The sequence below is a fragment of the Ochotona princeps genome, chromosome 14, assembly GCF_030435755.1.
Source record: "Ochotona princeps isolate mOchPri1 chromosome 14, mOchPri1.hap1, whole genome shotgun sequence".
NCBI classification, from domain to species: Eukaryota; Metazoa; Chordata; class Mammalia; order Lagomorpha; family Ochotonidae; genus Ochotona; species Ochotona princeps.
In genome coordinates, this window is record NC_080845.1 from 43,965,340 (window position 1) to 43,988,948 (window position 23,609).

At 39.3% G+C, this 23,609-nt stretch overlaps 1 protein-coding gene across 1 annotated transcript in view; it reads right to left on the minus strand.

The window, feature by feature from the left end:
• The window catches only part of ADAMTSL1 (ADAMTS like 1), a 410,929-nt gene that overhangs the window by 136,647 nt on the left and 250,673 nt on the right, over nt 1–23,609 (minus strand). The window contains exon 16 of the mRNA XM_004581085.3: nt 2,273–2,483. Within this exon, the coding sequence (XP_004581142.2) occupies nt 2,273–2,483 (211 nt within the window). The remainder of the gene's footprint in view (nt 1–2,272; nt 2,484–23,609) is intronic.

The window sequence follows — 23,609 nt, forward strand, 5'->3', positions numbered from 1 at the left end:
TGATTAGCTTAGCAACACCTGCAGTTTCATTTGATTCATTATTCTACCACACAATGACTTCCTTTCTTTTTAGTGGTAATAGCTAATTTTGTTCAACAAAGCTTAGCTACAGAAGTAGTATCCTAGGAGGCAAAATAAGAAAAGTTCGTTGTTTCTTCCAGTTTTTTAGATTCCTAAAAGTGATCTAAGATTCTTTAAACAAATCATTTATACCAAACTCTCAACAGGAGTTTTCTCTGTGGCCTAGGATCATTGTGGCTTTCACTTTGCTTGTTCTTTTCATTTCTCATGTTTGAATTTTTATCATAATTATTGTTTATTTGGCACAAAGGAGGATACTTTATAAAGGAATAAAAGTCTCTCACTGGATAAACTGGATAGTTATGAATATTAGCTTCCTGATCTGAAAAATGGACTTTACCCTGGTCACAAATAGTTCTGACCAGCAGAAGGAAATAGAAAAAGTTTTCATGAGACATGCCTTCAGAGGGCCAAGGCACACGGAAAATTTGCTGATTCAAACAGGAACCCTGCAGTGGGGTTGCAGATGGCAAATGATCAACAAGGACATATATGTGGCCATTCTTTACCAGTCAAAAAAGCATCGCAAGTCAAGATTATCATCTAGCAGTATATGTGGATATTGAGAAGAGGTTAGTGTTTCATCAAATTTCGTTACTATATTGACAGTAAAACCTAAAAATATGCACAAAAATGTATTTATAAGACAAAAAGTCAGAGTTTTGCCAGAATTTTTAGGGGTTGTGGGGCGGTATTTTTGATCTATTCATTTACTTCATCATATAAAAAATTTATTTCCAACCTATTAGCAATGTAAGTCCAATAGTGGTATTTGAGTTGATTTTACCATTTTATAAGTTCAGCATAGGTTAGCAGTACAAATCAGGACACTCCGGAGAGTGAAAAACACCTAGTAAAAGAAGGATACATAGCCTCTTCATCTTTGAGGATTACTTAATGACCTTGGCTAAAACTTGAAAACTTTCCCTAGGCTGAGGGTTGTGGTATAATGAGTTCAGCTGCCCCTGGGGATGCCTGCATTCCATATGGAGTGCCTGGTTCCAGTTCTGTCTACTCAGCTTCTGATCCAGCTTCCCACTAATACACAGCCTGGGAGGCAGTAGATGACAGCTCAAACACTTTAATCCCTGCCACCCCCATGGGAGTCCTGGACAGAGCTTCAGGCTCCTTATTTTGGCCTGGCCCAGCCCTGGCTGACACAGGCATTTGGGAAAATGAACTAACAGATGAAAGATATTTCCAATTTTTTCCCTCTCTCTATTTATCTGCCTTTCAGATTAAAAAAAAAAAAAAGCTATAGCTGATGTCCTATGAGGAGCAAATTGCAAATAATATTTTGTGTAATCAATCTAAAATCTGGGGTTTTATAGAACCACACAGAAATACTATTTAAAGTGATGAACACACATTTATTCTAGACAGTATGATAAAATAGATGTTATTGTTATAATACTTTGTCATAGGATCAGCAAGATTTCTTTTTTTAAAACAGAGATCATAAACATTTTAGATTTTGTGAGCCACATGGTCTCTGTCACAACCATGTGATTCTGCCCTTGTAGGGCAGAAACAGCAATAAACAATATGTAAAAGAGTGGGTGTGGTTGTGTTTCAATAAAACTTTACCAAAAAAGGATGTAAACTGGATTTAGCTTGTGGGCTATAGTTTGTCAACTCTTGCTCCAAAGCAGTGTTGCCCAGACTTTTGGAATTATTTTCTCAGGAAAGTAAACAAGCCTCTGGAATTGATTCAGGATTTCAACTTCTTATTTTGTTAAGCAAAGAAAAAAAAAAAAAAAGGAAGAAAAAACATCATCACCTAGTGCCTTTGTTTTTTAGAATTTAAACAAAAACAAAAACAAAAAACCAGAAAGGGCATAACTCCAGAGCAAATTCGGTTTTACGGAAAACAAAAACATCGTCCTTAAAATTTTTTCCTTAGCTGGGTGACAACTTTGTCATGAATACACTAGGAATACATGAATACAATAGTTGGATCATTTGAGGTTGTGCTTTTGGAGATTATTGGGGTGTGGTGCAATAGAAAGGGCAGGATATTTATAATTATAAGAACAGCATTCAAATAAGATTGGGCAAGTTCTAATAGGGAAGGAATAAATAGATCTTGAATATTCCTGTAATGGAACAAAACTCCTCTGAGAGAATATTCTTTGCCTGGGATCATTGTTGTAAACAGAAACTCCCAATATTAAGTAACTTCCAAACTCACCGGCTGCCACTGTGCAGGATACCAGCCTGGGGGGCAATTGAAGCGGTTACAAGCTTGCACCGTGCTGGGCTTGGGCTGCTGACACAGCTCATCAGCTAGGATGACTGTTTCATTCAGCTCTTTGGAAAGCAGGTGGGAGCAGAAGACATCTCTGGTTTGTAGGCCAACCCCACAGGTAAGACTACATGGACTCCACTTGCCAATTTCCCACCTGAGAAGAAATCAGAGAGGAAGAGGACACCCTTAATGCCTTTGCAGAAAACATTTTCCCTGAATTGAGGTATAAAATGTCAAGGCTGAGAGGTGCAGAAGGTTCCAGCCCAAGACCGACTAGGAATTCTGAAACCTAAACTAGGAATTTGGAACCCAACTTCCCTATTCATACATTGATTAAGAACCAAAAAAACTGGGTGAGAAAATGGGACACTCAATTTTTGCCCCAGAAACATCACCAATAGTGGTCAGAGACATGCCTGTTTTTGATGGAACATAAAAACTTTATCAAAATAAAGATGTATGCATGTGTGTGTGTGTGTGTGTGTGTATGTATGTGTGTGTGTTGGAAGCATAGGTTGAGCACAGTGCATACTGGGCCTCTAAGGGGCTCCAAGAAGCCTTTCTGCTAATTTCTGTCCCCACTCATAGCAAGGCTGGAGAATTTGTGCTTGTTTTTCTTTGGCTTCAGAGTGAAAGGCTCCAACTTCTTGACATTTTCATCATGGCATAGAAATGTCTCTGTCTTATGTACAAACATCATCACTGCCTGGGACTGGATAATGTAATGGACACAGAGTCTGCTAAATCAATCAGTGTTCTGGAGGGGAAATAATTGGAGAGAGTGGCTCATTATCTGGACATAGATGTCAAATACATAGACGCGTTGAGTGCATGGATTGGCCAGTTATAAATGGTCAAATTTTGAGAAGAACACTTACAGAGAGCTAAAGGCCTGTGAAAACAACCCGACTGCATTTTCCTGTTGCTGCAGGCTCCAAAATGGGATGATAAGGACAAAGACCAGCTGCATGGGCTTTCGGTCACAAACATGCTCTAATAATAAGTTTCAGAAAGTTCTGTTTGCAATTGAAGAACAAAAATTCTACAAATGAGGGTTAGCCAAGGAAAGCATGGAAGTACATCCCTCGGTAGCTAGATCCACCTAACGTTTTCTAACCAGCCCAGAAAGTTTAAAAAATATTTGGCTCTAATGATTTTCATTAGATTGCAAAACTGAGTATATGCTTTCTGTCTCTGCTACTGATATGCAAACATTTTTAATCCTCTAAACTATCTCTTTAATCTACACTATGTTTCTTCATCCCTATAATGAACTATGCTATTATTCTCAATTATGCACATAGTTTCCTGGCTGTCCCTATGTAAAACAAACTACCACATTGTTATTTTGGATTTTTTTTCCTTTTATTTGTCATTCAAAATCTATATATATCCAAATTTTATTAATATATTAAGACCACGCTTTAAAAGGGTATAGTGTTAGATGTTTGTCGTGGAAGTTTTGTGTTGTAGTTAAGTCTCTGGTTGGGACTCCTGCATCCCAACTCAAGAGTGCATTGAGTCTCAGCTCTGCTTCTAAGTTCAGCTTCCTCCTAAGGTGTACTCTGGGAGGTGGCAGATGATGGATTGTTGGAGCCTTGTCCCCATGTAGGGGACACTTGGATAGAGATTTGGGCTTCTGGCTTCAGTCTGACCCAGCCCTGGCTGTTGTGAGCATTTGGGAAGTGAATTATGGGGGTGAAATATCTTGCTGCACTGTTGTGTCAAGTAAATAAAAATTGAAATGCAAACTTTGAAAACGTATCTAGACAATTTTGCCCTATTCCTTTCAAAATATACTTATTTTTATTTGAAAGGCAGATTTTACTGAGGGAGGAGAGAAAGAGAGAGAGTGGGGATCTTTCATCCACTCCCCAAATGGCTGCAATGGCCAGAGCTAAGCTGATCTGAAGCTGTGAGCCAGAGCTTCCTCTGTGTCTTCCATGTTGGCGCAGTGGCCCAAGGCCTGGAGCCATCCTCTGCTGCTTTTCTATGTCATTAGAATGCTGAGTCAACCAGGGCAGCCAGGATACAAACTGGCATCCATTTGGGATGCCAACACTAATAGGCAAAGGATTGGCATGTATACCACCACACCAGTCCCTCTCTATAGCACCAGTCCCACTCCAGTGATCCTAACAAAGAATCCAGAATGTGGCTGTAGTTAGTGGCTCTCTTCTGATAAACAGAATGAAGCAGTGAAGCTAAATATACTTTAGGGTGGCACAGTGGAGATACAGCTTCCACTTGGTGCTCTCTCTTTGCTCCCTCATGGTGCTGATAAAGCCAGCCACCGTGTCATGAGGACACTGCACCTGTCTTACAGGAAGTTCACAAGCAGAACACTGCCCTCTTCACAAGCATTCTGCGTTAGCTTGCCAGTAGGGAAATAGCACTGTGCTCCTAAATCTCTACTGTAAATACATGAAATCTATTCACCTTATAAAATTAAATAATTTAAAATCAACCTTGTCAGTGGAATGAGTGAGCTACTTTGGAAGCAGATCCTCCCAATCCTAGGAGACTTGAAGACTGCAACTTCAGGCAAGACTCTGATCTAGAACTGCCTACTGGTTCTGCTATTGAACTCCTCACTCGCATCAACTGAAAGAGATGACAAATGTCTACTGTCATTGTCAGCTAGGAGAACTGAATGGAACTTTGTTTTGAAACAGTTGACAAGGAGCTCAAGTATAAAAGCTTCCTCCAAGTGCTTGCTGATCAAAAAAGTATACTTGTACAATAATACCCATGATGAACAAATGCTTGTTAATAGGTGAACTAATAAAAACGAATGCTACATTTACATAATACTGTATACAGCAATGAGAATTAACTGTGGTAACAACCAACAACGTGGACGAATCATTCAAACAAAATTTAGTGAATGAGGCCACCACTACCAAAACTCATACTGTGAGATTTTATATACATAAGCACAAACCCAAATCGAATCCATGGTGTCAGAAGACAGGATGATGGTTATTTTTGTTGAGTAGCCTCTAAAGAAGGGTGCAGGCAAGAAGGCTTCTGCAATGCCGTCTAGATCCGGCTGCTAGATCTGAGTGAAGCATGTAAAAAATCACCAGGTCATACATGTAGACCCATACTTTGTTAAGTTTATGTTTCAAAAAAGGCTTTCCCTCTCACATAAAATACTGAAGTGCTGCATGTGTAAACCAAAATCCACATTCACCCGAGGCTGATGACCACAGTACATTTGTCTCATAAATTTGGAGCTCCCTTCACAGTGAAGGTTATTCCAAGGTTAAAGCTTATCAGGGTAGAGGCTATACATGCTCACTCCCTCCACTTCTAACCCACCTCTGGCACAAATTCAGCCACTGGGACCCTCAAGCAGAGGCATTTTGGCAGCCTTGCGGGCACTTGAACAAGGCTCAGAAAACTCACAGATACGTCAGCTTCCCCTGATAAAAGGACACTACATTCCCATGGAACAAGGTCAGCAGAAGCTGTCTGTGCAGTAAGCCCTTTGCTGATTCGGAGTAAAAAATATTTTATGGGAAGGCAGGGAGACTCTTGTCTAATTCTCTCCTATACAGAGGCAGCAATCCTGAGTACTGGGGCCTGGCTGCTGATACATTCTCCTTGTCCACTCTGCCTCCAGCTCTTTCTTATGTGGGACTGCAGGCCAGAGGGGTCATCCCAGGGGGCACACTGGCCATGGCTAGGAGCCTGTGAGAGTCTTCCAGATTTCCCCTTGCATTCTGAGACCCAGCTAAAGAGAGTTGCTAAGGACAGCAGCTCTGGCCCAGGTACCTAATTAGATCCTCTTCCCATCTTAGCTAACTTTTACTCTTTTCATCACCTTTTAAAATGTTACTTCTTCAGATAGGAAACTCTTGACTGAGTAAAATTCTCCTGTTAGAAAGAATGAACCCATTAATATTCCCCTTCTGGAAATTCTCAATGCACAGTGGTTCACCCTTACCCATGACTTGCTTTTCTATAGTTTGTTACTCATGATCCATTGAAGTCCAAAATTATCAAATGGAAAAATGCAGAAACAAACAATTCCTAAGTTTTAACTGTATGCCATTCTGAGTTGTGAGATAAAGTCTCATATATTCTTTCTCTGTTCCCTCTGGGATGTGAATCATCTCTTTAACCAGCTACATATGCTGCCTTCCCTTTAGCACTATAGTTGCCAACTCTGTTACATGATAGCCTATTGTGACATTTGCAGTACTTACATTCAAGTAATCCTTATATAGTAGCCTAATGCCTCTTCACAATGCCTACATCATTCATCCCATCACAGAGGCACATATATATATGTCATCTCATTGTCACAAAAAGAGCAAATACAATACGATCAGATATTTTCAGACAAGGTGACAGTAAGAGAGCACAAGACCATGACTTTTATTACAGCATTTGGTTATAATTGTTATATTTTTTATTAGCTATTGTTAATCTCTTACTGTGCCTGATTTGTAAACTATACCTTATCACAGATAGATATAGAAAAACATATTGTATAAATAAGATTTATCATCATCCATGGTTTTAGGCATCTACCAAGGATCTTAGAATACGTTCCCTGCAGATAAGAGGGAAGTACTGTACTTATAATCTGACTACCCCATTCTACTGTTTGTTTGATTAGAACAAGGGGTTGTGGCTATTTGTTATGTGTTGAATTGCATGTCTTGCGTGTCCTAGAAAGATTTGCTGGAGTCAACCCCGAATACTTTAAAATGTGACTAACTGGAAATTGGATCACTGTAGATGCAATTACTGAAGATGAGGTTGTACTAGATCACACCCACTTGCTCCATCATAAGCAATGTTTTCAGAATGGGAGAAAGGCATACAGAGAACAATATCAGGGCAGTAGCTGAGATTGGAGTAATTTAGCTATAATACAAGGGACACCAAGGAGCTCTAGCAAACACTAGAAGCTAGAAGAGGCCAGGATAGATTTCAAAACAGTATGGTTCCAAGATACCTTGGTTTTGCACTTGATTTCAGTTTCCAGAACTTTGAAAGAGTAGATTTCTGTCCTTTCTAAAGATTTATTTGAAAGTCATAATTAGAGAGAGGGAAAAAAAGAGAAAGGGGGAGAGAAAGAAAGAGAGGGAGAAAGAGGGAGAGAATGAGAGAGATAAAATACCTTCTATTAGTTCAGTCCCCAGATGGCCATGACAACCAGGGCTAGGCCATGCCAAAGCTAGTAGTCAGGAGTTTCATCTGGGCCTCAGAAGCTTCATCTGGCTCTTCTACATGGCTGGCAGGGGCCCAAATATTTGGGATAACTTATGCTGCTTTATCTGGACCATATGCAGGGAGCTGGATCAGAAGTAGTATAGTTGGTACACAAACTGGCACCAATGTGGGGTGCTACAGTTGGCAGATTTACTCACTTTGCCACAATGCCAGTCTCGGCGTCCATGGTTTTAGGATACTTACTTATGATATTTTATGATAGCCACACCAGGAAACTATTTAGCAGTATAATCTCCATGTCTAGCACAGGACCTGGGACATAGCACATACTCAGTAAGGTAACCTAAGAGGGGTGTGTTCACAAACAATAGTGTATGTACCTTTGTATTAGAAATACCACTGGTCAACATCTCAACTGTGTCCTTTAGACAATGTCACACTCAGTTTCAAAATCTCCCAAACTCTGAACATCATAACATTTTTTCAGTATGGTGCGTGCATTCTTTTTTTTTTTCTTTAAGAGTTATGTATTTTTAATGCAAAGTCGGATACACAGAGAGGAGGAGAGACAGAAAGGAAGGTCTTCCATCTGATGATTCACTCCCCAAGTGACCGCAATGGCTGGTGCGGTGCCAGGAGTTCTTCCAAGTCTCCCACACAGGTGCAGGGTCCCAAGGCTTTGGGCCATCGTCAACTGCTTTCCCAGGCCACAAGCAGGGAGCTGGATGGGAAGCAGGACTGCCGGGATTAGAACCCCCAGCATTCATATGGGATCCTGGTGTGTTCAAGGCAAGGACTTTAGCCGCTAGGCCATTGCACTGGGCCTTGGTGCATGCATTCTTACTGATGGAATCAGTTCTGAATTCACTTGCTTTTCATAGGCCATATGCTACTTTGTATAAATATTTATATATTTTTTACTGCAGCAATATTAGTCATATTATAGTGTTTTCTCTAAGAAGCTTCAAGGGGTGTTATACAATTTATGTCTTAGTAATCCCAACATTTTTCTAAAATACAAAAAAATCTGAATTCTGAAGTACGTCTGCCCCAGTGGTACTGGCTCAAGGGGCCTCGGTAATAAGGAGAGTAGTAAACCTGAATGCTATAGTCTTTTTTAGCTTCTCGACTCCAGGTGTTTAGCTTCATGATTGGGCCTCTGGCCAAAATGTTATGGAGAAGCTGGTTTCCCCAGCATTCTTTTCTACACTGTTTTCTTTCCTCTGGCTCTTCTTTTCCATGTTTCTGTTCTTTCTGTCAAAACCTGCTTGCAAAAAAGACTCAGTAAGCCGACAGTTGCCGTAGATGCCCTTTATTTTCAATGTCTGGCCTGTTCGGACCCTGGGCTCCTGACCAAGGGAAGACAGGAAACACAAGATGACCCTTGACCTTAATGGCTGGAACTAGTCTATCTGCCCCCTGTCCAGCTTCAGGAATGTCTGGATTAGCCTGACACAGCTACATCAGACTTCAGATTTGCTCCTGGATTTCCATGTTGTTCCTTCATCAGTGTTGAAGTTTTGCCTCTAGTCTAGTCTACTAAACTGTGGTTCCGTCACCCTACCTGGATGTGGCTATATCCCTTAGCCATGAGCTGAAAGTTTAACACAATATCAGTCCAGCTAAAGTCACACAAGATTGCCAAAGACAATATTAGCACTAACATTTATATAGCAGTAAAATCACTTTTGTGTTCATTTAAATGCTTTATCTCCTTAAATCCCCTCCATAGCCTCAGGAGACAGGCACTATTATCACTTTCATTTTAACATGGAATTGAGGTCCACAGAATTCAAATCATTGCCTTGCTGCTTATACTACCCAGATGTCATTGGATCTAAGGCTACCATGATTTGGACACAGGGCACTGAGAATGGGTCTGCTGCCCATCAGAGGCCAGCCTGGTAGCTTTGTAAGGTTCTGATAGGCATCCTACCAATCTGTTTGATTGATGTTCCAATAGTGTCCAGGGCTAAGCTCATCCAAGATATTGGAAACTTACATGAGCTTATTTGCTGTATATGTGAACCCTATGAAGAAGGTAGTTTAAGGTTCTAACATCTAACAGGGTCTCTGAGAGGTAAAATAACCTGTCCAAAGTCATCCAACTGGTAAACTGGGGACAGGGGGTGCAAAGTTAGGCAGCCTCATTCCTGTATGCCTAGTAACTGTAATATACTCGCTGCTAAGGCAAAGTAATGAAACAAACTAAATTTGTGTACCAAATGCTAGGCTCCCTGGTGCTTATAACTTCAGAAAATGACAACTGACAAAATGATAGATCTATTCTAAATGACAAAAATACACATGGACACCACTCAGGGCCACGAATACACTTGCAGTTGTTATTTCAGTGAAGCTACAGTGGTACTTGGCAGCCAGATGGGCAAGAGTAGAGAGTGGTCCCCCAAGGGACATGTTTGTTTTTGTACAGGTTGCCATCAGCATTAATGTGGGCAATCACGGGCACATAGTGGTTGGTTCTTCTTGGCAGCTTGTGTTTGTATTACCTCCACAAAAGGAGGAATTTTTGCTTTCCTTTGGACAAGGGCTTATTATGTGAGTTGCCAAGGCTTTCCCCTACTACTCTTTCAGAGTAGGTAATGACCGTTGCCTCTGGCAACTCATTGTTTGTTGCTGGTCTAAATGCACATAATTTCTAAAGGCAGACTCTCTCCTCCACAAGCTATTATGCCCTAAAAACTTTCTCTGACCTTGGCTTTAGCCACAAAGTAAGTTTGTTTCTTTGTGCACAAAAACTAAACAAAGTTTTTGTTCAGAGGAAAAACACCCTTATAAACTTGAGTTACTTGTTAAAAGTAGTCCATAAAGTTGTGTACAACTTCTTAGTCTAAGATTTCTCACCAGTTTCGACCCCGTGTGTTTTTAAAGTCACCCAAAGACATTTATTTCTCTTAGGATATACGTGAGGTCAGAAGGTACACAAAAATCCAACAATCAGGTACCATCAGGTACCACTGAGTATGGCTAACTTGAAAGTGTAAGGTAGGACAGATGGACATTTTCCAGGACTCATCCCACTTTCCAGTTGATTGAAATACTACTTATGGCTTCCAATTTATCTCCAAGTTTCCCAGTTTCTAAATGACCCACAGCTCACACCTGCCAAAATGTCATTCCCAAATGCAAATCTGGTTTCTTTACTTCTGTGGAGTACAAATCTGCATTGAAGTCAGGGCTGAGTTTTCAAAGGGGGTGAGGAGCCAGGATTTCCAGGGCTTAACTTTGTTTCACTTTGTACAGTGGGACAAAAGGGACACTGCACATCTGCAGCTGAACTTTCTAATCACCTTTGCTTCCTCGCTCCTTCCTTTTTCTGCTTTTGAGGGGCTGAACTTCAGTATGAGGTTCAGTAGGGAGTGGCCCAATGGTATGAGACAGGGTTCAGCATTGGGCCGAGGTAGCTGGAAGTCAAACATTCAGTGAGGATTGAACAAATACATAACCACAAGAGAAATAATGTGAGCCAGATTTCTTACTGGCAATGAAGGGAGTTATAAATATAGAAAGGGGAAGGACCAGAATAAATCTTACAGAATTGGATTGGTATTGAGAGCAATGTGAACTCACTGTTTTAAGCAGACAGATACATAGCTATAGATAGATACATCAACATGTAAATGAACATACAGACTTACGGGTGTACATGTGCACCACATACATACATACACACATGGCATATCTTAGTTGTCTCTACTGAAAGGCCTAGAAGCAATTATACCCTAGTGGAATCCAACACATCAGTGTTCAGGTCTTTGTTCTAGATGCTATTCTCCACTCAAAGGAACCAATTCCTATAGAAATGGCTGATTCTAGGGCTGAAGCTGAGAAAATAACAAAGGAGCCTGAAGTATCTTACTGAGCAAGTAGAATGCTATGCTAATATATTAAAAGGGCATGCCTAAATTAAAAGACTTTTCACAGCCATGTCTGGGCATTTGATAGCCATGGATTTTAACCTTATGAATAAAGAAACAATTGATGATGAATAGATAAAATAATAAAGAAATAGGTAAGAAAATAAGGAGTTATCTATTTGAGTGCTTCTTGATAATCTAGATAGTATTATAGAATTTTGAAAATTATAATAGTAATTAATTCAGGAATGATCATCAATAAATATTCAATATGGTAGGTGAAATATTGAGGAAGAACACAATATTTAGATAGTATCTTCTTATTTCCTGGTATAATTTGAATATGATCGTTGTGATCATTGTTATCTATGTGATCATTGTATATTGAAACTGAATTCCTAATGTAGCTGTGTTGGGAGGTAGGATATTTCAGAAGGTGCTTAGGCCATGAGGTTCCAACCTAAGGAACAGGTCAATGCCATTACCAAAGGCATGACTGGGGGAGTTTATTTCCTCTTTTACTTCCTACTAAGTGAGGATAGTCATCTTGTAAGCAAAGCGACCCCTATAAGGTGCAAATGAGTTGATCTTGTGTTTTTAATTTCCAGAAGTATTAGAAATAAAATTCTGTTTTCAAAAATTACCAAGTCTGCAGTATTCTGTCCAGGCAATGCAATCAGAGTAAGGCACTCCCTGTAAAATACTTGATTGCTACTGTTCAATTGAGAAATGTGAGGGACACCATCTTAACCAAATGATGAGTTAACATAAGCAGAAATCAGAGGTATTGCTATTGTCTGTATCCTAATACGATACACTGAGAATACAGAATATTTCTTTTTCTTTATGTCAAAATTCTAAAGGCATGAAGAAATATCAAACAAACCCCAATTGAGGAGTATTTCTCAAAGTGACTGGTCTGCACTCTCAAAATAATGTCAAGGATATAAAAGACCAGAAATGACTGGGGAACTGTTCTGGAGTGAAGGATTCTAAAAGAAGTCACATCTCCTTTAAAATATAAATGGAAAAAAATGAGAAAGGAAAAGATAAAAGAAATGACATTTCAATGGAAAATGTAATCCTGTATCTTGGATCCTAGACCTACGTAAGACTTCATTATGTAGCAAAATCTGGCTGCAATCTGTATTATATAGTATCGTCATTTCTTGATTTTGATGTTTATTCCATGGTAAAAAGGAGAGGATCCTCCTCTTAGCTAGTAGACACTGATACGCTAAGTGAGGTATCACCTAAATTTATTCCTGAATAGTTCAAACCTAAGAACAGCTAGGGAAATGAAATGAAGAGTAAACGGGAGCATACTGCATTATTTTTGAATTTATTTTTAGAAACAGAAATTGTTTCAAAATAAATATTATTAAAAAAATCATTTGTTTGCTTGCCACCCACAAGCTATGCTCAGCTTCTTGTTCTGTGATGTGATGTGCTTCTCAAAGAAGTTTCCAGATATCTTTCTGGTTTAATCAAGGTTGCCACTATTTCTGTTTTGCATTCCCTGTCTCCAACTGGCAGGTTTTCTACTTTCAGGTTGAGTACTAAACATCTCTCTCCTCTCTGATATCCCTTCCCACCACAAGGAGGCAGGCTTGTAGGCTGCTGCTAACCCTTTTCCTAATGGCATTCTATTTATCCCATAGGCTCATGTCTATGCAATACTGCAGTGATTTCACTTCTTGCTTAGCTTCCTCACTCGACTATAGCTCCATGAAGCAGCAAAGACCTTGACTTACTCATTTCAGCACTTCCAACACTAGTAGCAGTGTCTGGGACACTGCATGTGTTCAGGGAGGCATCATGGCATGATATAGACTTGAACGAAGAATATTCATGTTGTTCATGAATAAATTGTGTTCTCCTATTTTTTAGTGAATAATCCTGGGAAAGCAACTTAAAATTCACTCATAATTAGAAAGAAAATAGTAACAGAATTGTTAGAAGGTTTCAGCCAGAACCTCCATGTATAAAATCTAAAAACCCTGGCCTGGCACAATAGCTCAATGGCTAAAGTCCTCACCTTGCATGTCCGGGATCCCATATGGGCACTGGTTCGTATCCTGGCTGCTCCACTTCCCATCCAGCTCCCTGTTTGTGGCCTGGGAAAGCAGTCAAGGATGGCTCAAAGCCTTGGGACCCCCACACCTGTGTGGGAGACCCAGTAGAAGCTCCTGGTTCCTGGCTTCGGATTGGCTCGACTCTGGCCAGTTGCAGCTACTTGGGGTGAACCAGTGGATGGCAGATCTTTTTCTCCTTCTCTCCTTCACTCTGTAAATCTGATTTTCCAACAAAAATAAAATCTTAAAAAAATCTAAAAACTCAGTGCACAGGGACCACCAAGGACTAGCTCCCATTAACTGGCTTATTACTGAGCATTTGGTGGATATCTGTCGAGTGCAGGCATAACTGCTGTGAGGAGAGGGATGACAGAGCAGAGGGAGGCAGCTTCCTGGAATGAATTAGAGAAAACAGCCGCAGGCATGTGCCCAGCCCAACTTCTGTAAGTATTCACCATCAAGACTGAGAGATACACAGGGAGTGGGAGCCATGTTAACTAGTTTTAAGACACTTGCAGTTAAGATGGGGAGACTTGGCAAATACCCAGGAGACAAAGCAACAATGTTAGATCACAGTAACAAGTTAATTGCTAAGCTGTTTGACTAACTCAGGAGCACTGCTTACATTCAGAAGACACTTGGCATAGTGATGCTCATGAGGAATCACAGTTTCCAAAAGTGTTGATATGTGCTATCTCATCTAATCCTCCAACCTTGAAGCAAGCAAGCATCATGTGTGAATAATAAAGCCCAGTCTCAGAGAAACCAGCCATTATCCCAAGGTTGGAATGGGAACTTAGGTTATGCCTGCCCTCAATCACAAGGAGGAGTGAGTTTAGAGGGATTGCATAGAAACAAGATCATAAAAGTGGTTACTTGCTTCTGCAGCAGATGGACTGGTTACCATTCATATGTAACCACTATATTTTAGAAAATTCTTTAAAGGGGCTCACAAAAACAAATTAACATAGATGTTAGACAAAATCAAATAAAGACATGTTTGATAAAAAATATGTATGGTTTAAGCTACCTCCCCAAATGCTCAAGTCCCAGGTGCTCCATTTCCGATCCAGTTCCCTATGCTCCTGGGACAGGAGTGTAGGATGGGCCAGGTTCTTGGGTCTCTGCAACTGCACTGCAGACCAGATGAGGCTCCTAACTCCAAGCTTAGCCCACTCTTGCCCTTTATAGCTATTTCTCTCTCTCTCTCTCTCAATCTCTCTTTGGGTGTTTGTTTCTGTAACTCTTCCTTTCAAGCAAATAAACATACGTAGAAAGTTTGAAAGCTAAAAACTAATCAAAAGCATATATGGTAAACAGGAGCATAAGAATCATGATTGTCTACAAAATAGTAACTTTATAGTTCAGCAAAGAGGAGCTGGAGTCTTGCTTGCCTTGGAGTTTAACCTGTTTGGCATTAGGTTTTGGCTCCATGAAAATAGTTACAGGCAAGTGTAGCCAACATCTAAAGGGGACAAAGCACTCATTTTTACTTGAGAATTGTGTGGCAAAGTAATTGTTTCAGTTTTGTCAACTTGTCTCTCCTTCCAAATCATTTCTAAAGGGAAAGTAAACCAGTCAAAGCTACCAGTGCTACAGATGACACTCATCAAGGCTTTTCTTTTTTTTCCTCTTTTTGATTTGCTATTTGTTAAATTAATAAATAGCTCTTGATAAAAAAAAAAGTGGTGTGGTGTTACAGGATACAATTTACCACCTCATGACTAGCATGCATTGCCTCTGAATCCACTCCCTTCACAGAGCACAGCAGACAGAAGACACCCAAAGTACAGCTGGTTACCACAAGGTACTGCTGGCCTTCCCTCATCCACATCTCAGTGTCCCCAAATGTCCCTGTGCTCGCCCACCTGTACCCAGCTTGATTTATTCACACATTCCAAGCTCTGATTTCCATTCTTGGATACTCTGCCTCCAGGTGATATTACATTAACATATGACAGAATTCTTTATCATTCAGCATGAAAAGAACTAAATCCTGTCATTGGGAATATAGATGAGCCTGAATGACATATGTTAAGTAAAGTAAGTCAGACACAGGAGGGCTAATACCACATATTCTCACTTACAGACCCACTTACATTGGTCTCATAATGGTGGAGACTGGAGCAGTGCTTCCAGAGGCTGGAAAGTGTGTGTGTGCATGTTGGTGGGGCAGACAGAGGGACTGTAAGACTTTAACAGTTGGATGGAAGGAATAACTCTCTGAGGTCTCTAACAGAGTAGGGTTGTTACAGCTGATAACACTTTCATACCAGGCAGTAGAGAGGATTATGAATGTTTCCAACACAAAAATCCTTGAGATGATGTTACCATGAAGTGACCACTGCTCACTGAATGCACACATTGCAATATCAACTATATTCTTAAAAGATGTAAAATTATTACATGTCAATCAAGAACAATAATAAATGTAATTACTGCTGGGCATCATAATTCAGCTATCAACTTCCTGAGAAACAATTAGTGGGGTAGATGACTGCAAGATTTGTTTTACTTTTCAGAGTCCAGTGTTTCAGTTGGCCTGCCAAAAATTCTATAAGTTTCGTCTTAAAGATACTTCTAGGGCTGTTCTTGTGGTCAGATAACAAAAGGATTTTTCTTAGATTACCAACAGAGTTTCATCTGTAGTTGATTTTCTTCTTCTCTTTCTAAAGCCAATTTTTGGTTTTGATTCTAATTTTTCTCTATTTTGCCTTAATGGATTTTCTTATTCTGAAGGTATCTTACTGAATCAACCTCCTTCATTTTCTAGAATCACCTTTTTCAAATACAGTGGGCTCCTGCTGGCTTAATCACTTGTCGATTTTTCAGTTTACCAAATATCTTTCTCAAAGCTATGAATTTCCTTCCAACTTCCCCTGCATATACTCTCTTCATTTTCCAACCTCAAACCCTTATTCAAGCTCTTTTCCTTCCAGGAAGGATTTTGTTAACTGCTTCCACTTCAATCCCTCCCCATCCGCAACTCATATCAACTGTACCCTCTGCATCCTATTGGATTGTCTGTTATTTGGCTCTTATTTATGTTCTACATCAATCATTATGTAGCTATTCAATGTCCTATGCTACAGCTACTTGCTTGATACAATTCTATTTGCTTAAATGTTTTTCTCTTGTTATCATTCCATAGATTATAATTGGGGCCAAGTGTTTCGGGGACAAAGAAATTATTTGGAATCCTTAAGATCAAACCATAAACATCTTTACCTATTTATTTATTTCCACGTGGCAATCTTTGCTTAAACTTATAAACCTAAATATTTCTCCCTGTGATGGGCTGCATTGTGTTCTCCCCAAAACATATGTCAAATCCAAACTCCCAGCAGCTCAGAATGTGACCTTGTTTAGAAACTGTTTTTACAGAGGTAATAACGTTAAAATGAGATCATTAGGGTGGGTCCTAATTCAATATGCATGATATTCTTAGGAAAGGGGAAATTTGGATACACACACACACACGGATGGTGGCCATGTGAAGAAGGATTAGAGATGTACCGTAAAGCAACAAATGCTAAAGATTGTTGGTTAATCACAAGATGACAGGAAAGGGCAACCTACAGGTTCCAGAGGGAGTGCTGATCTGTACAGGGCTCAAGTTCAGATTTTTAGACTTTTAGAATACATTCCTGGTACTCTCTGTCACCTGATTTTGGCAAAGGTAAGACAACTCTAATGCAATAACAAAAATTTGAAAAGTTCCAAATCAGATATGATCCCTAAAATGGAAAATTTCACACCTGATCTCAGGAGACAGGTAGCAGTCTAAACACAGGCATACCAACACCATGATGTGCAATTACTCTCAGTCTATGTACATAATGTGTATGTGAGACATAAATACGTTTAATATTTAGACTAGGATCCCATCCTCAAGATATCTCTTTGTATATATGCAAATGTTTTAAAATTGGAAAAAAGCAGAAATACTTCTGTTCTCAAACTTTTTGGATAACAGATATACAGTGTGCACTTTGCTGTGGTAGTCTTATCAAATGAATACACTTCCCCATGCTAGTTTACACTGGCAGCTTTTAATCTGTCACTTATACTGTGAGGAGAAACCTTTCTGAGTATTATATTCTAACATTTTCTGTATAAAATGCTTGCCTCAAAATTTATACGTATGATTCTACTCTTTCCAAGATTCTCTCTTTTTTCATCATAAATGTTTTTTCAGTGTTACAAATTTTAGTTCTTCTCCCATTCATAGGTTCATGATTCACACATGTAAATGTGCTTGTAACTGTGTATCCACTTTTTGGAAACCTTGTCTAATACAAGTGTTCTGCTGAAGGACTGGGATTCGGAGATTTTCAAAGTGTTCTTGATATTAAGGGCTTTCAGAGGCAATCATGAAGCACCATAATAAGTGTTCTTGCATTCATTAATTCATTCAGCTAGAGTTACTGAGTGTATTTTTTCATTATTAACAAGAACATCATGTATTGCATACTGACCACTTCATAGGAAATGCCACATTAAAATTACTAAACAGTTCTATGATGACTTTTTATTATCTTGGTTAACAGATGAGAATACTGTGGCTTGAAGGGCTGAAGAATTTGTTCAAGATTACAGTCATTAAAAAACAACAACTGGGATTAAACTCTGAAGATTCCTTCATGAGCAAAAAACACACATAGCAGAAATGAGATTTAGTTAGGTGTTCAACGAAATGGTCAATATGTTCTTGGGAACTTGATCCCCCCAAAAATGTTAATGAACACAGAATTACTGCTACCATTGGAAAAAGAAATGAAGATTTAGCGTAACTCTACCACTTGGGACACATTCATCCCATACAGAGGGCCTGGTTCAAGTCTTGCCTACTTTGCTTCTGGCCAAGCTTTCTGTCAATGCATACCTTGTTCAGCAGTAGGTGATGGCACAAGTACTTGAAACCCTGACTCAGATGTAGGAGACTTGGATTGTCACTGAGCATATTTTGTGTGCTAGGTTCCAGGTAAGCTGTCAGACAAGCAAATTAGACAGATAAGCCCTATTTTTGGGGGGCTTATGAGTTAATCTATGAGAGAATAGGTATCAAGTGCTAGGGAAGTAAAAGAATGCGGATTAGGAGTAAAGAGAGAGTCTTAGATGGCTTCATGGATTTGGCGGTATCTGGACTGAGTCTTGAGGGTTGAGTTAAGTGGCAAAGACAGAAGGCAAAATGAAGTATAAGGAAACTTCTGGGTAACTGCAATATTTATTTCCCATGTTGGAAAAAATATTGAGTAGAAAACTGAGAACATCCTTGGAGAATTCTGGCTCTCACTCCTTTTTGTTTTCCTTGATGTAATTGTGGGTGTGTAAAGAAGACTGGGACACAGAGGCACTTGGGGCAGCCAAACCCCTCACAACAAAGGTGACTTCAGCTTGTTGTATTCCAAACTCACCGCTCTGGGACATCTGTGGAATGGCACACGCCTAACCAGCTGAGGCTGGCCATGGCGAACATGCTCTTAGCCCATCTGTCCCGAGTTGCCAGCCTTTCCTGAGAATTCCAAGAAGACCAAGACATGGAATAACTTGGGGCTTCAAGGAGGTCCTCCACCATGTTTAACTAGGTCATTAAGCCATGTCAGACTTACTTGGTCTGGGGGAGGAAAGCAAAATAAAGAGCCATTTCCAAGTACAGAACTCCTTGTCAAGACAAGAGAAGCATGTAGCTATTGATGCACCAGTTGCTATTGAAGGCACTAGGGTGCACATACACATGTTGAGACACACACAATCTCTCTCTTCCTCATACACATACACACACAATCTCTCTCTCCATCACACACACACACACACACACACACACACACAAACACCTCCCCACACTCACGGCCTGCTCTTTAACAACCAGGAATGCTCCTATTCACACAGATGTTCTGTTCCCAGGACGTGGGGAATAGCAAGCCATGCACTTTCTGGCCCTGAAGCGTGTTTACTTGGGAAGTGAGAATGAGACCTTTCACAAATGTTTTTATATTAGAACACAGAAAAATGACCTAGAATTATTTTTTCAAGTGAGGTTCAAAAACTTCTCCAAGTAGAATGTGTTTTACTCTTTGATGTTTTTTTTGTTATCTCAGAGCAAGTTAAGGGATTATTAACTGAAAAAAAATTGAAATGGTCATATTAGGATTTATATCGGTTTATTAAATCCCTCATTTGTTTTTGATTATCCATGATGCTCATTTATTGCTAGGACTTTTATCCCTGGAATACTAATTTTAAACACTTTTGAATTTGATGGAGCGGACAATTTGCCTTAAATCCCTCAGTTACGTTTACCAAGTAGGAGGCACATGAGCATAATGTCCAAGAATCAGGCTGGCCCAGGATCTTGTATTACAACACAGCAGGTTTAGAATTTATTTCTATTTGTGTTTCATAACCTTGGGCAAGTTATACCCTCTTTGAATGTCAACTTGTTTATCTGTAAAATGGGGACAACAAACTATAATATCGACTTGCAATAGTTATTGGGTGCTTGTTATGTTCTGAGACACTGCTCTAAAAAATTCATACATACTAGCTCCCTGAAGCCACACAGCAATGCTTACATATGAGTTCTATTTATGTCATTTTATTATAAGTTCAATTAAAGCAACCCCTTGACTAGGCCTCAGAGCTGGTCAGTAAGAGATACAGGAGCTGACCCTAAGTGATTGAACTCTGGAGTTGCTAATGTTTCTTGTCTGCCAACCTCTGGTTTATACAGAGATTGAAACAAAATACCACACAGTTGGTGCCATTTTGATTATCATTGTCATATTATTTACTATCTACAAAAGAAAATAATAGAAGGAGCAGGACTCTTTTTTGCTTATTCTTGAAATCACTGCTATTACTATACCAAGTTAAAGCAATTCCTTTTCTTGAATTTGCTTGCTTCCACAATTAAGATAAAGCTTAGCTTCAAGGAGTCTAACATTCCCAGGACCCAGAGAATTTCCTAGCTGCCGTCAGATCCTCAGAACATATTATTGTTTTCAGCCAGAAAAATAGAAAGTACAGGCACAATACAGCAACATAATTCTGAGTAAGAACACCAAGGCTCCTCTGACTTGAAAAAAACCACACATAAAAAATTTTTTTTAAACCTCATGCTTCATTGAGGTAAACTGAATTCCTAATTGCTGACTTATTCGTTAGCACAAATTACTAACGAAGTTCAGTTCTTAAGATCTATTAGTTCAACCATTTTTTTTCTTTCCCTCTTTTATGCTTACCCTTATAAGTAAAGGATAACCCATTACCCTTTACTTTCAAATAGTAAGGGATACTTCCTCATTGATGGATATACTTCTGTGGGAGTCATAAACATTTTTATTTGAGGTAACCAGAGTCTTCTTAGTTACACATGTGGTATTCATTTTTATAGTGGTATATAGAGAAAGAATAAGAATTTCTTGCAGTTACACTTATTTTAGCGAAAAAAAAGTTATATCCATTGCTAATTATCAATATCCCTTTTCTGTACCCAAGTCTTACGCTTAATATATTTTTAGCTAGGGAACACTTTATGCAGAAATCATCCTTAAATGAGCAGCTACTCACATGAATGTTTTACATATGTTAACTCACCAATCTGCACAAAACCATTACGAGATGGGCACTATTTCAGCTTATGTTATAGCTAAAAAAAAAAAAAAATAAGGACAAGAACAGGTTGAGTTATTTGCTCTAGGATGTAGCCAATCAGTGGCAGAGCTAGGATTCAACTTCAGGAAGAGTGGATTTCATACTGTGTTCTGAGTCACCACAGTTACTTGATCTCTCTGTTATACGCACAGAGCTCAAAATTGGGAAATATTACTTTTCAGTCTTTTAGTGTGAGCTTTTCCATCCAATGTCTACTTGGCCAAGCCACTAAAAATCCTTGAATTCTCTCATCATCATAGATAAAAAGAGAGAATTGGATCCAATTACATTCTGATATTCTACAACTCTAATAACTCATTTGTCAAATGTTTACATTCCAGACAAGTTCAACAGGCAAGCATCTTGTTATTTCCAAACTTTTTAGAGTGTATAGAATGAAAATCTATGAGTTTTTAGCATTGTTAATATTAATGATGCTGACAGAACCTATTGGTAAGTGGAGAGATCTGGATATACAATACATTTTCCAATGACCATGATCCCTTAATCACCAGAAGTGAATGAACCCTGCTTCCCTTAAGTGGTTAGCAAGATTGTGGTTCATAACAAACATGTTCTCTGAATGCAGGCTCAGGATTGTGGACTTACTGATGAAGTGACTTGTTCCACCAATATTACTGAGAGAGAGATGGAGATTTGGATTGGAAACCCATCCTGTCTCACCTTTTTAAACAGCCTCTCAAGTGGAGAGAGCTCTTTGTGAATAAATGGTCATACACAATGTTCAGAAAGTCCATTGCAGAGGGCTTGGTGGTTCCAAAAGTAGGTTAAGAAAGAGGCATGGCATAAATGTTGGGACAGGCTTACATGTAAAAGTAATATAAACACACAGATAATACAAAGGGAATGTTTCAAATCTGATGAGGAAGAAAAATATAGCAAGACAGTATCATCAAACATTTTAAACTCACCTACATCAAGGTAACAGCCTGCCTTTCCATGTCAAGAGGAGTCCACTCCATCAGCCCACTATCCCTGCCTAGGCAAGTGCACAGCTACAGCAAGATCATGTGGGCAAGGGTAGCCTGCTCCTTGCTTGTTTGACTGAACTACCCTCCAGGAGGGGTGGAGCATGTAAGGGTGAGAAGGAAAACAGTCATTATTATTATTATTATCATCATCATCATTATTATTATTGATCCAGGGAGGGTCAATCCAGTCCACATGTGCTTTTAGTTTACTCCATCAAGGTCAATTATATAGTCAGCTTCCACTAAATTAAAGTGAATGAAAGTGCCCATTTTCACAGAAATAATTTCTAGGAATACGTGGGGGGGTGTGCATTCAGGACTATGTAGGTATCTAGCCAATAATTCAGGCAAAAGCAAAGAAAAAATGTTTTTCCTGACTTCTAAACTGACACCTTACTGTCTCCTTCCAATTGTAAACAAATGGCCTATCATCCATGCCTCCTGAATTGCTGAAGAGCTGCTGAGTTGAGAATTTGACAGTGGGGTGCATGATGTGAGGAATAGCTGGCTCTCTATCAGCTTTTTTCCATATAAGAAACATGACAGTATTTTTCTCAGAGAAAGAGCACTGATAAATGATATCTGTCTAGTTGTGGTAGACTTTACACTGATAAATACCTTGCTTATAACAGTTTCCTCCTGTGATTTTCTATAGCTTGATGAGACTTAGCACTATACTGAGCAATACCTCCCTGGGCATTACATTCTTCGAGTTTTCTGGCTTCTAATCTGGATGGAGGCAGGAAAAGTGTAACAGATATGGGAAGTGCATGTTTGTGTGTGCGCATGTGCATGCATGTACACCTGGGGTGTTCTGTGACCAACAGTATTTTTTTTCTTTTAATTTTAGGAAATTTTCCCAGTAAACCACATCAATCATGTAAATTTAATTTTCTATCATTGGAAATTTATATTCCAATTTCACAGAGTATCCTAAGCTTAGTTAGGCATGATTTATAGAGTCTTCTCAAGTACACTGTTGACTGTAATAGAGGAGCAACCCATGTTTGGCACGTAGTATTTTTATGAAGGCCACAGTATAAACTTCTTGACACTTTCTTCAGTTCTTAAACTTCAAAAGCAGCTTGAATTTCAGCCCCTAAATTGGGATTTCTCTGTCATACTGCTGTGTCTCTGTGTTAAGCATATCTTTCAAGAAAATCTGTACAATAATTAAGTATTTAGAAGATGGATCAGATAGCTGGACCTAAAAAACAACCTCTTGAAATATCTCATGTGGCAAAGGATGAAGGGATGGCTTAAAAGTATAAAGACGGGGTAATAATTCAGTGTCTTGTATTTACATAACACTCAGTTTTACAGAACTTGTAGTGCTCTGTAAAAATCCAATTCAAGAGCTCATAATCCCGAGTTCATAGTTGAAGGAAATGGCAAGGAATTGGGATGTCCTTAGCTAAGTGTCTTCCAGTATTCTACCATTGCAAAATTCCACATCTTCTGGGTCTCTCTCTCTCTGATGCTTTCAGAG